At 41.1% G+C, this 15538-nt stretch overlaps 1 protein-coding gene across 2 annotated transcripts in view; it reads left to right on the top strand.

Moving 5' to 3' along the window:
- The first annotated feature begins 1747 nt into the window (after positions 1–1747).
- Positions 1748–15538, top strand: part of ABCC2 (ATP binding cassette subfamily C member 2) — a 67543-nt gene continuing 53752 nt past the window's right edge. Inside the window, exons 1-2 of one of the 2 annotated variants that reach the window (XM_080822665.1) lie at positions 1748–1898; positions 3543–3716. In XM_080822665.1, the coding sequence (XP_080678791.1) occupies positions 1866–1898; positions 3543–3716 (207 nt within the window). In that variant the 5' untranslated portion in view covers positions 1748–1865. The remainder of the gene's footprint in view (positions 1899–3542; positions 3717–15538) is intronic. The other variant, XM_080822666.1, reaches the window with a different exon arrangement.

The following is a 15538-nucleotide window of genomic DNA, read 5'->3' as shown; positions in this document are numbered from 1 at the left end:
AAACAGTAGCCAGTATCCATCCAAATATAACTCAATTTTAACACTGTTACAGGCACATAGAAAAGTGTGGGAGTTCATCTTATGCTTATCTTCTCATAAGAAGAGAACTGAGTGAATGTCCTAATAAAAGTTATACATCTTTCAGATGTTAATAATTCACAACATATCTGCTGGTACTAGTGAGTAAATGTTACTATCATTTGTGAGTTTAAGTTTACCTATAACTTTGGTATAGTTAACTTTAGGCCAGGCATTAAAGTACACATGAAATATATATGTATATATGTATACATTAAAGTGTACATTACGCTCTTGTTAATTACTCTCTGTAGGTATAGTCTGTCTATAACCATAGAACAAAGAAGTGTTTTTATGTGTTAGTGACCAAAATGGTTTCACATGATCCCCCAAATGATGGCATTTGCACTTTAATATATTGGCAAGCATATGTATGGCTGCTGTTAATTTAGGGTGACCTGATTTTAAAAGAATATTTGTTTTACTAGAGGAGGGAGTAAAGGGGAGTTGTCTAATGGGTATTAGAGTTTCAGTTCGGCAAGATGAACAAGTTCTGGATATTGGTTGCACAACAATGTGAATATACTTAACACTACTGAACTGTATACTTTTAGGAATGGTAAAATTTATGTCATGTATTTTTTACCACAATACCAATAATTGCTTTAAAATATTATTACATAATACATAATAATTATGGAAAAATCAGAAAATATAGACAAGCAAAAATGAAATCCACCCACAATCTTAACAGCTAAGGCTAACACTTCGTCGCATTAAATAAATAAATAAATAAATAAGTAAATATGTGTGTGTGTATATATCACAAGAGATATGCTATTTTAGAACTTGACTTTTTTTTTTTAAGATTTTATTTATTTATTTGACAGACAGAGATCACAAGTAGGCAGAAGCAGGCAGAGAGAGAGGAAGAGAAGCAGGCTCCCCGCAGAGCAGAGAGCCCAATGCGGGGCTCGATCCCAGGACCCTGAGATCATGACCCAGGCCGAAAGCAGAGGTTTTAACCCACTGAGCCACCCAGGCGCCCTAGAACTTGACTTTTTGAAATAAAATTTATACTACTTTTAAGTATATTTTATGTTCTATGGTCTTTTTTTAAAGATTGATTGATTTATTCTAGAGAGAGAGAGAGAGCATGAGCAGGAAGGGCAGAGGGAAAGAGAGAGAGAGAGAATCTCAAGGAGACTCCACCTGAACATGGAACCCTACAAGGGGCTCAACCACACGATCCTGAGATCACTACCTGAGCCAAAACCAAAAGTCAGGTGCCTATTCTGACCTCACAAGACTGCACCACCCAGGCGCCCCTTAAATTCTATGGTCTTAATTTAAAATCCAAAGGAGTAGGGTATTTCACATTCCTATAAATTCTAAGTCCTTAAAATGGATGTGAACCTGCATGTTTAAGGGTACTTGCCCCTCCAAAGATGCTTCTCTTTTTAGGTCATATGTCTTCAAGAGAAGGAATGGACTCCTCCACTCGTGAATTGTCCGCCAGCCCTGCTGACATTTTTCAGTGGTTCCTTTTATGACCATACATACAGAGCCTTCTGGTACTTGGGAAATGATGAGTCTACCTACCCCTGGGGCTCCTCAATTCTGAGTCATGTGTCTCTCTACTGGGATATTGTAAATAAACATCTGAGTCAGGTTAATGAGTAAACTGTTAAGATGAAAGGTCAGGAAACCTGGTTTTATTAGGAACATCAGAACATCAGAAAGGGAGATAACGCATAGCTGCTTGCAGTCCAGCTTCTCTGAGGAAAAGAGTAAATAAAAAACAAGAGTCACAGGAGAGTCTTCATTCCACAAGAGCTCCAGGAACCATGCTGGAGAAGTTCTGCAACTCTACATTTTGGGTGAGGAATAATACTTATTTTCACTGTTGACTCTTCTCAGACTCAGAACTAGTAGGTTAACCTCAGTTGCTACCAATAAGAACCAGAAAAGTTAGATGGGAAGGTGGTCTAAAGCTCAGAGTTTTTTGGTTTGGGTTTGTTGTTGTTGTTATTTAGGTTTTGGGTTGGGGGGGCTTAAGATAAGACATGTCATAATATCTCCAGAGGATATTCTGTGTGGAAGAGGTAACAGATGTATTCTCTACCATGTAGTTATTGTATCCCAGACTCTCTTCTCAGACTGGCTAGCCGTAAAATTGTGTTCTCTGAAGAGAAATGGGGAAAAGGCTTCCAATTTCAACAATGTTAGGAGGGGAAGTTGTTGTTGCAGAGTTTGTGGGGTGGGAGGAAGAAGAGAAGACCCAAGGTTGAGTCTTGCTGATGTTGAAATGAGTATCCTCTGGAGACAGTTCTAGAGGGACTGGCAGTTAGTGGTGTGGAGTGGAAGTTGAGGCCAGGGATGCAGATTTGGGCATCATGAGCACTGAGACAATTTTTGAACCATTAGAGGAGAGAATTTCCAGTCAGGGTGAGCAACAGTACCAAATGGCTTAGCGGAATTGAAAATGAAAAGGAACCTAGATTTAGTGATTCTATGTAAGTGTGGTCTGCAAATGCCTAGCATCAGAATCACATGGAGGGCTTGTTAAAATAGTTTAAATATCTTAGGGAATTTTTCTGAATTCTAAAGTCAAGTAATTTTATGGAGTGATAAGAAGAGTGGGAATGAGATAGCAGAGCAGTTGGTTAACACTTCGCATCCTAGAAAGAACCTGGGCCCCAAGGGCCTCAAGGCTGGGACGTGTTTACCACAGGAAGGTGGGGCTTAATGGGGCCAGGATCTTACCAGGCCATCTCTGGGGAATTCTCTCTGGGAATATCTGACAGATCATCTTGGTCAGGGCGCCGCAATGTTTGCTTTGAAGAGTCTGTGTGAACAACTATACAAAAATAACTAAACAATGTTTATGAGGAGAGAAAAATCTACCCTCACAAGACTCAAGAAATAACTGGTGCTCCCCACCCGCACTTCACAAGACACTTCTATCCATTGCAGAATGTAAAGACTAGTATAGACTTGCTGGGGACGAGCCTTCCTTCCACTGGTGCTCTACAGCTCCTAGGCCCAAGGTCCCCTAGGTTCGAATCACTGTAAGCCCTCTGGCCCAAGGAGGCGAAATGCCATAGTCTGATGAAAGCATCCTGCTGCCTGCATGTTTGAACATCTGTCAGGGAGCATAATTATTGCTAGAAACGAAAATAAGAACATGTTTCTGTATCCCAGGGAACTATTTGAAGAATAGTCTGTCCCTCTTCTTCCCATAACTTGGCAAATGCAGTAGTGAGGTTTACTTAGAGTAGCTGGTGAATGAAAGGTTCATAAAGGTTGCATTGACCCAAAAAGCCACTGTCATTAAATGTTGACTTTATATCCATGGAGATTAATAGGAAAATGCATCTAGGTAAAGGGTCAGGTTGGCTATGGATATAGAACAGAATTAAAATTGTTTGGGAACAGGGGTGGAAGTGGAGGGTTCCCTCATGCAGGTTTTCTGTCTTCAAAAAATGAGTATATTCAATAATCTTTCTGTTTTGGTCCCCCAGAATTCTTCATTCTTGGATAGCCCAGAAGCGGACCTGCCACTTTGTTTTGAGCAAACTGTTCTGGTGTGGATTCCCTTGGGTTTCCTTTGGCTCCTGGCTCCTTGGCAGCTTCTTCATGTGTGTAGATCTAAGATCAAGAGATCTCCTATAACCAAACTCTACCTCGCTAAGCAGGTATGGGGACTCCACTATTTTCTAATTACTTGGTACAGGGTAGAGACATTTTTTGATGGTTAAAGTGTCTGCTTCCCTATCTTTAATCAGCTTTCCTATGACAGGCGGTCACTGGCCCCATGTCATATTTCTTAGTTAAGGTAACTTTAATTTTTGCATAATGATGACTCTTGGGGCACCTGGGTGTTTCAGTTGGTTAAGTGCTGCCTTCGGTTTGGCTAATGATCTCAGGGTCCTGGGATCCAGCCCTATGTCGGGCGGGCTCCCTGCTCAGCTCCCTACTCCTCCCTCTCTCTGCTCTACCCCCTGACTCATGCTCTCTCTCTCCCTCTCTCTCTCTCAAATGAATACATAAAATCTTAAAAAATAGGAGGGTAGTGACACTTAAATCTTACTGATAGCAGATTTTTAAAACACCAATGACAAGTAACCAATCAGTCAAATATTTATTGTCTTTTTAACATTTGAGAAGCAAATACTGGATGACCTGTCTTGAGACTGTTCTAATAACTCAGGAGACTGTAATTCAGTTGGCACCTACAATGAGGTGAAAATAAAACGCACCATTTTCTCTGTACCATTCAGGCAATCCAACCATCATTTATCTCCCATAACTTGGGTCTGAAATAAGGCTTCCATTTTCCCAAAGTCTTCCATGAGTCTCCGGACACTCACAGTAGAATGAGGTAGGGTGAGTGCTCACAGTGACATGCCTGAGTAGGGAAATATGGGAAGGACGGAAGCTGCAGGAGAGGGCCCAAGAGGAACTAGGGGAGGAGCCGGTCGGCCAGCTGCACTGATTAATGCAGAAAGGGTCTTGTGGGAACAGAGACATTCAGCTGAGTTTGAAAATACACCTCCTAAACTCCACCATCTGCTTTTTTCATTACTTTTTTTGTTGTTGGTGGTGATCTATCCTGATCTATCCTGATCTTTAAACTGGGTTTAATTAAGAAGGTTAATTAGATTTGATGTTCTGTGAGTGCACATACCAACGACCTCAGGTTACCTGGAATCTAAACAGAAGGAAGGAACTTGGCTAAATGAAGTGGGATTCTCGTTGACACTCCAAGGCAGGGGCTGGTGGTGAGTGATCTTTGTTAGACCCTGAACAGGAAAGAATAGTCCCTGAGAGTAGGGGCAGGGTCATTGTCTTTGCTGATCCAAGTGCCAAGCACAGGGCTTAACACTCAGTATGAATTTGTCGAATGTTAATATTAAACATACTCTAGAAGTAGAAGTGGAGTCAAGAATGTGTTAGATTCTGAATATTGAACTACATGCTCTAATACCCTTGGGAATGATTTAGAGACTTCCAAGAAAAGGCTGGGTAATGAATAAATCAGTATCCAAGTCTAATCATAGTTCTTAACTAACTATAAGAACTTCTAACTTTAAAAAAAAACAGCTTTAGGGCATCTGGGTGGCTCAGTGGGTTAAGCCTCTGCCTTTGGCTCAGGTCATGATCTCAGGGTCCTGGGATCGAGGCCCGCATCGGGCTCTCTGCTCAGCGGGGAGCCTGCTTTTCCCTCCCCCTCTGCCTGCCTCTTTGTCTACTTGTGATCTCTCTCTGTGTCAAATAAATAAATAAAATCTTTAAAAAAAGCAACTTTATCAGATATAATTCACATACCATACAATTCACCCATTTATTTTTTAAATTAAATTAAGTTAAATTTAAATTCAATTAACATATACTGTATTATTAGTTTCAGAGGCAGAGTTCAGGGATTCATCAGTTGTATATAACACTTGGTACGCATTACATCACATGCTCTCCTTAATGCCCATCACCCAGTTACCCCATCTCCCCACCCTCCTCCCCTCCAGCATCCCTCAATTTGTTTCTTATGGTTTTCTCCCTCTCTGATTTTGACTTATTTTATTTTCCCCTCCCTTCCCCTATGATTCTCTCTTTTGTTTCTTAAATTCCACATAATGTGTGAAATCACATGATAATTGGCTTTCTCTGATTGACTTATTTCACTTAGCATATCTCCTATTTCCATCCACATTGTCGCAAATGGTAAGATTTCATTTTTTGATGGCTGAGAAGTATTCCAGTGTGTGTGTGTGTGTGTGTGTGAGAGAGAGACATCTTCTTTATCCATTCATCTATTGATGGACATCTAAGCTCTTTCCATAGTTTGACTATTGTGGACATTGCTGCTATAAACATTGGGGTATAGGTGCCCCTTAGGATCACAGAGTTTGTCTCTTTTTGGTAAATACCTAGTAGTACAATAGGTAGTTCTATTTTTGACTTTTTGAGGAACCTCTGTACTGTTTTCCAGGGTGGCTGTACCAGCTTGCATTACACTAGCAGCATAAGAGGATTCCCCTTTCTCCACATCCTCAAAAACATCTGTTGTCTCCTGACTTGTTAATTTTAGCCATTCTGACTGGTGTGAGGTGGTTATCTCATTGTGGTTTTGAGTTGTATTTCCCTGATGCTGAGTGATGTTGAGTGTTTTTTCATTTGTTTGTTGGCCATTTGTATGTCTTCTTTGGAGAAATGTCTGTTCATGTCTTCTGCCCATTTCTTGACTGGATTATTTGTTCTTTGGGTCTTGGATTTGTTAAGTTATGTATAGATTTTGGATACTAGCTCTTTACCTGATAAGACATTTGGAAGTATCTTCTCCCATTCAATATGTTGTCCTTTGGTTTTGTTGAAACTGTTAACTTTGCTGTGCAAAAGCTTTTTATCTTGATGAAGTCTCAATAGTTCATTTTTTCTTTAGTTTCCCTTGCCTTTGGAGACTCAATTCACCCATTTAAATATAATTTTTAGCATACTGATATATACAACCATCACCATAATCAATTTTAGAACAGAAACAAACTTCCTATCTCCCCATTCTCCTTAGTCCTAAGCAACCACTAACCTACTTGCTATCTCTAGTTTCCCTATTTCAGAGATTTCATAAATGGAATCTTATAATAATATATGGCCTTTTATGGTTGGCTTCTTTCACTTAGCATAAGATTTTCAAAGTTCATTCATATCGTAGTATATATCAGTACTTCTTTCCCATTTTATGCCTGACTTATATTCTATTATATGGGTATAATACATTTTGTCTAACTTTTACAAATACAAATCTTTATAGACAAAAAGAAAATAAATGTATTGACTTTTTTTTTTCATAGCTAATAATCCACTCATCCTCGCTCATAGTCTCAGGAGCTCCATTCCTAATTTATACTTTATTTTTTGTCCTCTACTGTGAGAGTAACAAGCACAAATTAGCCGCCCCTTAAAATTTTCAAAATAACTGGTCTCTTCTCTAAAAGTAGAAGTATAACTCCTCACATAGTAAAACTTTACTTCTATGAGAACCTTCTTTCGGGCTCATTCCTCAAATTGATTTTATTTCTCCATTTCCTGCTTTTGGGCTGTTTCTGACTTTCCTGAACTGTCCATATTTGTCTGAACTAAGTCCATTTGCTTGACCAAAGTGACAGATTCTACAAGTTTGTTTGTTTAAAGATGCATCCTTACAGAAAGGACCTGATGCACAGTAGGTAACTGAATGAACTGAATCACAAAATAATGAATGAATGAATGAATGAGCTCAATCCCAGGGAAACAAAAAAAGAATTTGGTTTTGGAGGTTGTGGAAGTGCTGATGTTAGAGGACGAAAGATGTGTGGCAAAAATAGACTTGGTGTTGAGCCAGTGAAATGCAGAAATCATCTTTAAGTGATTGCAGAATATAACATAGGAGATTGCGAGCCTGTTCTGTTCGACAGAGTTTCAGAGAGCAGGATCAAGATTAAGTGGGTGGAGGTTATTCCAGGGAAGCCTACTTTGGCTAAATATATTGAAGGACTTTCTAATAATACTGACTTTCTGAAAATAGAATAGACTGCTGGAGGTCATATTCCCTGAAAATATTGATGCTGAAGTTAGACACTTATCTGCCAGGGAAGTGATAGAAATAGACACTCTACAATGGATAGAAGATTGAACCAGAGTGCCTATCACTCATAAAGCTCTGAGAAAAGGAGGACCTTGCAGAGATGGAGAGATATTAAATATGGCCAAAGCACTCTCCTCTCTTTTTTAATACCAATGAGATTACGTTTCCTTAAGAAGTTTAGTGAATTCCATGTGCTCTTGAAGCTCCTCCAATAAATCAGAGATCAAAGACAAAGATTATTTTAGAGCAACCATAATATTTCCCTGACCCTATTTGATAAAAGTGTGTGCATGTTTCTGATTACAAAAGTAATGCACGGTTGAGCGCCTGGGTGGCTCAGTTGGTTAAGTGTCTGCCTTTGGCTCAGATCATGGTCCCGGTGTCCTGGAATCAGGCCCCATATCAGGCTCCCTGCTCCACGGGGAGTTTGCTTCTCCTTCTGCCTCTGCCTCCTGCTCCCCCATTTGTGTGTGTGCGCGCGCTCTCTCTCTCTGTCAAATAAACACAGTCTTTAAAAAAATTAATGCAAGATTATTGTAGAAAGTTTGGAAACTCTAGGGAAATAGGAAGCCAATTAAATCCATTGACCATTGTTATCACCCTGATACACTCCTATTAACATTTTGGTATGTTTCCTGTCACTCTCTTAAAAAAAAAAAAAAAAGCGCCAAGAAACACAAAATGAAAAGTTAAAGTCTCTTTCTTACCCTTCTATCTCCTAGTACCATTCTCCAGAGACCTTTATTTAAAATTATTTTAATGGTTACCTCCATATCTGTAAATAATGTGTTTATACCTATATTTCTTGATCGATCACCTTTAAAAAAGATCTATTTCTGCCCTCCGTGCAAGACAAGGAATTCCGTTCATTGGCCCTACCCTCACCTTCCTTTTCTTCTTCTCTTTCTCTCTGTCTTTTAATTTTGTCTGATTGCTTTCAGTTCTTCTGTTGGTTAGCCTTATTCCTAAAGATAATCTGCCATCAGTTTTAGACTCGACATCTTGATACCCCTTTGCGTAAAATGAGAGAATTTGTGCCTCCACAGTTCTTGGATCTGAAGAAGATCCTCAAATAAAATTTTCAGAGAGAGCAACAGTAAATAAAGTCTCAAAGTCCTTGCTTTCTGCAAATGTTCATCTGGATATGGAATGCTAGCTTCAAACACATTTTTTTAAACTCCAAAGATGTTGCCATATTGCTTCCCAACATCCTGCGCTTCTGAGTTATCTTCTGTAGAAGGCTTTATCTTCTTTTTTTCTTGATGTCTTGAAATTTCATGAGTCTGTTTACATGGGTCTTTTCTCATTCAGTGGGTTTGACGTTTTCAACCTAAAGACTGATGTCTTTCTTATCTCTGAGAAATGTTCATCTACTAGTCTTTTTCCTTCCTTTCCTCCAATTTTGAAATTACATCTCTTCAGAACTTCTTTTAGGTTGGTTTTGGACACTGAATTTTCCTTCTCAACTTCTCTCTTTTTAAAATTTGTTTTTCTCTTTTCACCTATGTTCTGAGATATTCCCCAATTTCTTTTCTTTCAGTCATCCTAAATATAAATATATAAATATAAACATAAATAAAATCCTTTATTTTTGCAAACATGGGTTTGATTTCTAAGAATTACTCTTAATTTCAGAATATACCTTTTTTGGGGGGCACCTGGGTGGCTCAGCGGGTTAAAGCCTCTGCCTTCGGCTCAGGTCATGGTCTCAGGGTCCTGGGATCGAGGCCCGCATCGGGTTCTCTGCTCAGCGGGGAGCCTGCTTCCCTTCCTCTCTCTCTCTGCCTGCCTCTCTGCCTACTTGCGATCTCTATCAAATAAATAAAATCTTTAAAAAAAAAAGAATATACTTTTTTTTTTTAAAACATCAACCTATTAATGGATGCAGTGTCTTCTCAGGTCTCTCTTAAGACATTAATTTTAACATAATTTAGAAGTAACTTCTGTTCATCTAATAATGTGTTTGTTTTATCCCAGAATCAGTTGTTCTGTGTAATTATCTTGGCTATCTTCTTTGCTAGTATTGGTTTTTTCTCCACCTTCTGATGGTTATTACTGTTCTTTTTTGCATTTATAAGCAAAGGACTAAGTTAATGAATAGATGTGATGGGAGCAGACCCCTCTGCCATTCTGTAAGACAGCTCCCCCCGGGTGGCCTCTCCTTGAGGGGAGGACTGCTTTTGAGCTCTGAGTCCTGAACAACTGTGTGGAACTATGGCTTCTGCCAAGAGCAGGAGGCCACGCTGGACTTCTCCACCCTTACTGCATGCCGTACGAAGACTAGTTTCCTCTGGGGCACCAAGACACTCACTATCTTCTCATTCCCCCTCAGGAGAGCATTCTGTTTCAGAGAATTACTTCTGTTTTATCCTGATTGGGGGTGATCGTGGCAAGAAGAGTTTCAGTGGATTTGTGATGATGGGTTGGAAGTGGGAGAAACAAAGAAATGACTGGCCTAACCGTACCAGTTCTGTGCACAGAGCTTCCATTAAGGCTCTGATTTCTGTCCTTTCCCCCAGTCTCACTCTCAGCTGGTGCTGACTATAAGGAATAGATTTCTGTCAGTGGAAGATCTCACTGGCAAGTCACACCTGTTAGCTGAGGCAATAAGGAATTGATTCTCTTACATAACAAGAAGACCAGAGGCAGTGCAGCCCCAGGACTTATTACTTTAGAAGCTCAACAGCTTCTAAAGTTATCAGCAGATAACTGATTATTTTCATCTTTTCCTCATCAGCTCAGCCTCTCAAGCCAGTTATTAAACTAGCACATGATGACAGGGTGGCTACAGCGGCTCCAGGAATCACACCCTCAAGTCAGTGTCCAAAGACAGATAAAGATAGCAGGTGCTCCTATATATCCCTTAAAAAATAGCTTTATTGATATATAGTCTACATACCATAAAACACACCTGTTTAAAGTGTATAATTCAGTGGTTTTTAGTAGACTCACAAAAATGTGTGACCATCACCTCTGTCCAATTCCAGAATAGTTTCATTACTCCAAAAAGAAACTCAGTTCCTATTAGACAGTAACAACCCATTCCCTTCCCCCTCCATCCCTCTCCCCTAAGCCCTAGCAACTACTAATCTACTTTCTTTCTATGGCTTTGTCAGAACATTTCATATAATGGAATTATATACTATGTAGCCTTTAGCACCTGACTTATTTAACATAGCAAAATGTTTTCAAGTTTTCCTCATCTTCTTCTTCTTTTTTTTTTTAAAGGTTTTTATTTATGAGAGAGAGGGAGAGGGAGCACAAATGGGGGAAGGGGCATAGGGAGAGGGAGAAGCAGACTCCTCACTGAACAGGGAGACTGATGTAGGGCTGGATCCCAGGACCCTGAGATCATGACGTGAGCAGAAGGCAGATACTCGACTGACTGAGCCACCCAGGTGTCCCTATTTTCAAGTTTTATACATGTAATGGCATGAATCAGTACTTCACTCCTTTTTTTATTATTATCATTGCAGTAAAATACAGAGAACATGAAATTGACCATTTCATGCAACTTAAAGTGTAAGATGCAGTAGCGTTAAATACATTCACAATGTTCTGCAACCATCACTGCTACCAGTTCCAGGATTTTCCATCACCCCAAATGGAAACTTTGTATCCATTAAACAGTCACTTCCCTGCGCCCTCCTCCTCTTATCCCTTGGAAATCTCGAACCTGCTGTCTGTCTCTATGTCTAGTCTGGATAGTTCATATATAAATGCAGTCATACAATAGCCTTTCGTGTCTGGCTTCTTTCATTCAGTATTATGTATTCAAGTTTCATCCGTGTGGTAGCATATATCAATATTTCATTCCTTTTTATGGCTAAATAATAGAATATTATAGATACATCATGTTTATTTGGGGTGGACACGGATTTTCAATTTTCTTAGTATAAGTATTATACACATACTTAGTGTAAGTATTATATACTTTTATACTTAGTTTAAGTATTAGTATAAGTATATACTTATGAGTAGAATTGCTAAGTCATATGGTAGCTCTATGTTTGATATTTTGAGGAACTGACAAGCTGTTTTCCAAAGTGGCTGTCTCTTTTAAATTCCTGCCAGCAGTGTATGAGGGTTCTAATTCTCATTCTCACCAGTACTTGTCATGGTTAATCTTTTCAGTTATAGCGATCCTAGTTGGTGCAAAGAGCTTACTATGGTTTTGACTAATGACGTTAAGCATCTTTTCATATGCTTTTTGGCCATTTGTATACCTTCTTAGGAAAAAACCTATTCTTTAAATAAACCCTTTGCCTCTTTCTTAATTGGGTTACCTGTGGTTTTTCATTTTTATTTATTTAATTTTTTAAAAATATTTTTAAAATTTATTTATTTGACAGACAGAGATCACAAGTAGGCAGAGAGGCAGGCAGAGAGAGAGGAAGGGAAGCAGGCTCCCTGTTGAGCAGAGAGCCCGAAGTGGGATCCTGGGATCATGACCTGAGCCGAAGGCAGAAGCATTAACCCACTGAGCCACCCAGGCGCCCCACCTGTGGTTTTTTATTGTTGACTTGTGAAGAGCTCTTTACATATTCTGGATCTATGTATCACTTTGATCAGTGAGAAAAACGTTTCCCAGAGTCCCCAGAAACGAGTTCCCCCCTAGCTGTCCCCTAGTTCTCTTTGGCCAGAATTGTGTTGCCTGCCCATGATCCAGGCGGTTACAGGCCAGGAGAATGGGACCATCATGACTGGTTTTAACTTACCTCATGGGGTTGGAGATTGGTCCAGCTTCCACCTGAGCACATGGCTGAGCTGAGTGGAGTAGATATCTTACAAAAAAGGGGAGGCGTTCTATAAGGAAGAAGAGAATAGCTTTGAGTAGGCAACTCTACCATCAGCGTCACAAGAAACAGACGGCTGAGGCCAAATAGGATGTGAGAAGGTTGTATTTACAAGGGAACCTGGAGCTTAGCAGCCAACGGTTACCACTCCAGGCTTGAAGGGATGAGGATGGGGGTGAATCTGGGAGGGGAGCTACAAACACAGCAACGACTATGACTATTGGCATGTTTGCTTTTTGTCTTCTAAAACTTTTCTGGTCTACTGAGCTTGCCCTTCTCCATTCAGACGCTCAGTGCTGTTATGGATTTATTATTTGGATGCCTCTTTACCAGCAGTTCAAAGGGGTAGAGAGGGATGGGAATAAACATACAAAATCTGGCATCTTGAATTGGAAACTCTTGTCTTTGTGCATATTTAAAAACATAATTAAACTCTTTGCATAGGCAATTTTATAGTCTATGCTTTTCACTTAAGATGATATAAAAATCATTTCCCATTGTCATGAACACGATTTTTAAATGTCATTCGGGTGACTACTGTAGGCATGCCGACAGCACGGACTCCAAGTTTGACTCCTCGTCTTGTTCTCTCCTCCAACGCACAGATGGCACCACTTAGGTAACTCAGAGAGAGCCCCTCTGGTGCACAGATGGTGCCCCTTTAGATAACGACCCTGTGACCTCACCGGCGGGCCCCTCGCTCCATAAGAGCTGGGGCTGAGGGTCCCGGATAGTCGCAGAGAGTGGGGAGGAAGGCAGTGGAGAGCCGCTGTGTGGCGCACTGGCTCACCCGCCCGGCCGTCTCTACTTCTTCTGGCCCCGGTCAGTAAGTCACCCCGAATCAAATTCTGTGTAAATGGTATGGAGGGGCTTCCTTCATTTTCTTCCATATTAAAGTGCCTTCTCAGACTGGAGGAACACCCCTGACCCTCCTCCAGCTTCTAACAATTGGCGTAGCTTGTCGGATACAAAAAAAATGAAACAAGCAGGGGTTTTGTGCCAGGGGAAAGCTCGCTGTCCGTGGGGGAAAGCCCAGGTTGGCCAGCTACCTCCACGTGGGCGGGCTTGGTCGGGTTTTTTGAGCATTTTGGACCAGGCTGCGAGTATGGGGATGCCCCCAAACACATCCCAGGGAGTGCTAAGGATCCCATTCTCAGTGGTGTGGAGGTGGTGTGGGGCGGGCGATGTCCTAGGGAGTGTCAGCTATCCTGTTCACAAAGGTGGGGACAAGGGAGTGGGGAAGAGACCGTGCATGAGTTACTGCGGGTTGTTGCTTGGCCATTGATCTGTGCCTTACAATAGGCCACGGAATGAGGGGGGGTAACAGGTGAGAGAATCCTAACAGACCACAGATGCGTTGGCTTTGGAAAAGGATAAATGAGCCACATGTGCCTCTAATACAGACATTATGTTTGAAAGAATTCAGCGTCAGAAGGAGTGGTTAGAAATTAGGATGGCGAAGGTGCACAGGCACAGACTAGCATGCACTGAAGGGAGAACTATTGTATCTTTATTTTTAATAAATATATTTTTAAAATTTATTTAATTGACAGTCAGTGAGAGAGGGAACACAAGCAGGGGGAGTGGGAGAGGGAGAAGCAGGCTTCTGACTGAGCAGGGAGACTGATGCGGGGCAGAACTATTCTATCTTGAGAGAATTGGGCCCCTAAATCTTGGGATCCCTGCGGTAAGGACTCCTCTTTGATTCAGACAAAGACTTTTTATGTGTGTGGTTAAAAGAAATCTTTATTTTACAAAATTAAAAACATAAATGATATATATAGTCCTCTTAAATACCAGCTTATAGTACTTGACATTTCTGAATCATTTGAAATGGAGTTTTCCGTAAGCTTTTATTTATTTTTTTTGAGGAGAGGGAGGGGCAGAAGGCGAGGGAGAGGGAATCTTGAGGCTCCAGGTCCGTCTCATGACCCTCAAATGATGACCTGAGCCAAAATTAGGAGTCTGAGCCACCCAGGTGCCCCAAGTTTTCCATAAGCTTTTAAAATGCAAGACTATTCATCCTCTTCAGTGAGTTACCAGATTCATTTCCACCATTTCACAGGGGTTTTTGTTTTTTCCAAATTGTCCATACTGTAGTCATTCAAAAAAACAATACAATGTACTGGGGATGACCAAGAGGAAATTGCCACTAGCCAGAAAGTGACTGCGGGAATATTCTGCAGCTAAATTAGTGGCGCTAAGGAGCCACTTCAAGGGCAGAGAGAGGGGGTGGCAGCTTGGGAGTTAAAACTGTGGGACACTGAGAGACTGAAAGACCCCGAGGGAGGAGTGCAGGACCTTAGTATCTGTCCTTGTCCATATTAACCCAGTGCTAGTGTGGCTGCCATGGGGCTGACTTAAGTGAAACCAGTTCTACTTATTTGTAGAAGTTCAATAAGAATGTTTTCCTGGGACGCCTGGGTGGCTCAGTGGGTTAAGCCACTGCCTTAAGCTCAGGTCATGATTCCAGGGTCCTGGGATCGAGTCCCGCACCGGGCTCCTTGCTCGGCAGGGAGCCTGCTTCTCTCGCTGCCTCTGCCTGCCTCTCTGCCTGCTTGTGTGTTCTCTCTCTCTCTCTCTCTCTGGCAAATAAATAAAATCTTAAAAAAAAAAATGTTTTCCTTATAACACGACACCATTGGAATGATTGGTTGTATTACCAAGGCTTTGACAGGAGTGTCTTATTTGAGAGGGACCTACATAGACTCAGATATGACCAGACAGCCTGAAAGCACTAAGGCTGACTTTATGGAGCCAGTGAATGCTGTTGGGAGAGGGGGGTGGGAATCAGCCTGTTACGTTCCATATAGGGTTCCTGGGAGACTTGCCAGATAAGTAAGGAAGGTCACTTCCTGGCAGGTTCATGGGATTTTGGGGAAGAGGAAGTAACCCAAATCGACAAGCATCGCAGGGGAGTTAATAGCAAGTATTTGGCTTGGCTACCCATGAAAGCTCCAAATAATGGCTCTGTGCAGGGGTGGGGGTGGGGGTGGGGGTGCTCAACTTCCCACCAGGGAGTATCTTTAATTGGATGTAAGGCTGTTTCTCGTTCTTCATATTCTGATCTACACCCCTTTTCAGTAGGAAGAAGCCAGAG

The sequence above is a fragment of the Martes martes genome (genome assembly GCF_963455335.1).
Source record: "Martes martes genome assembly, chromosome: 14".
Lineage (NCBI taxonomy): Eukaryota > Metazoa > Chordata > Mammalia > Carnivora > Mustelidae > Martes > Martes martes.
The sequence above is the reverse complement of the archived record's forward strand: the minus strand, read 5'-3'. Positions and strand labels throughout refer to the sequence as shown.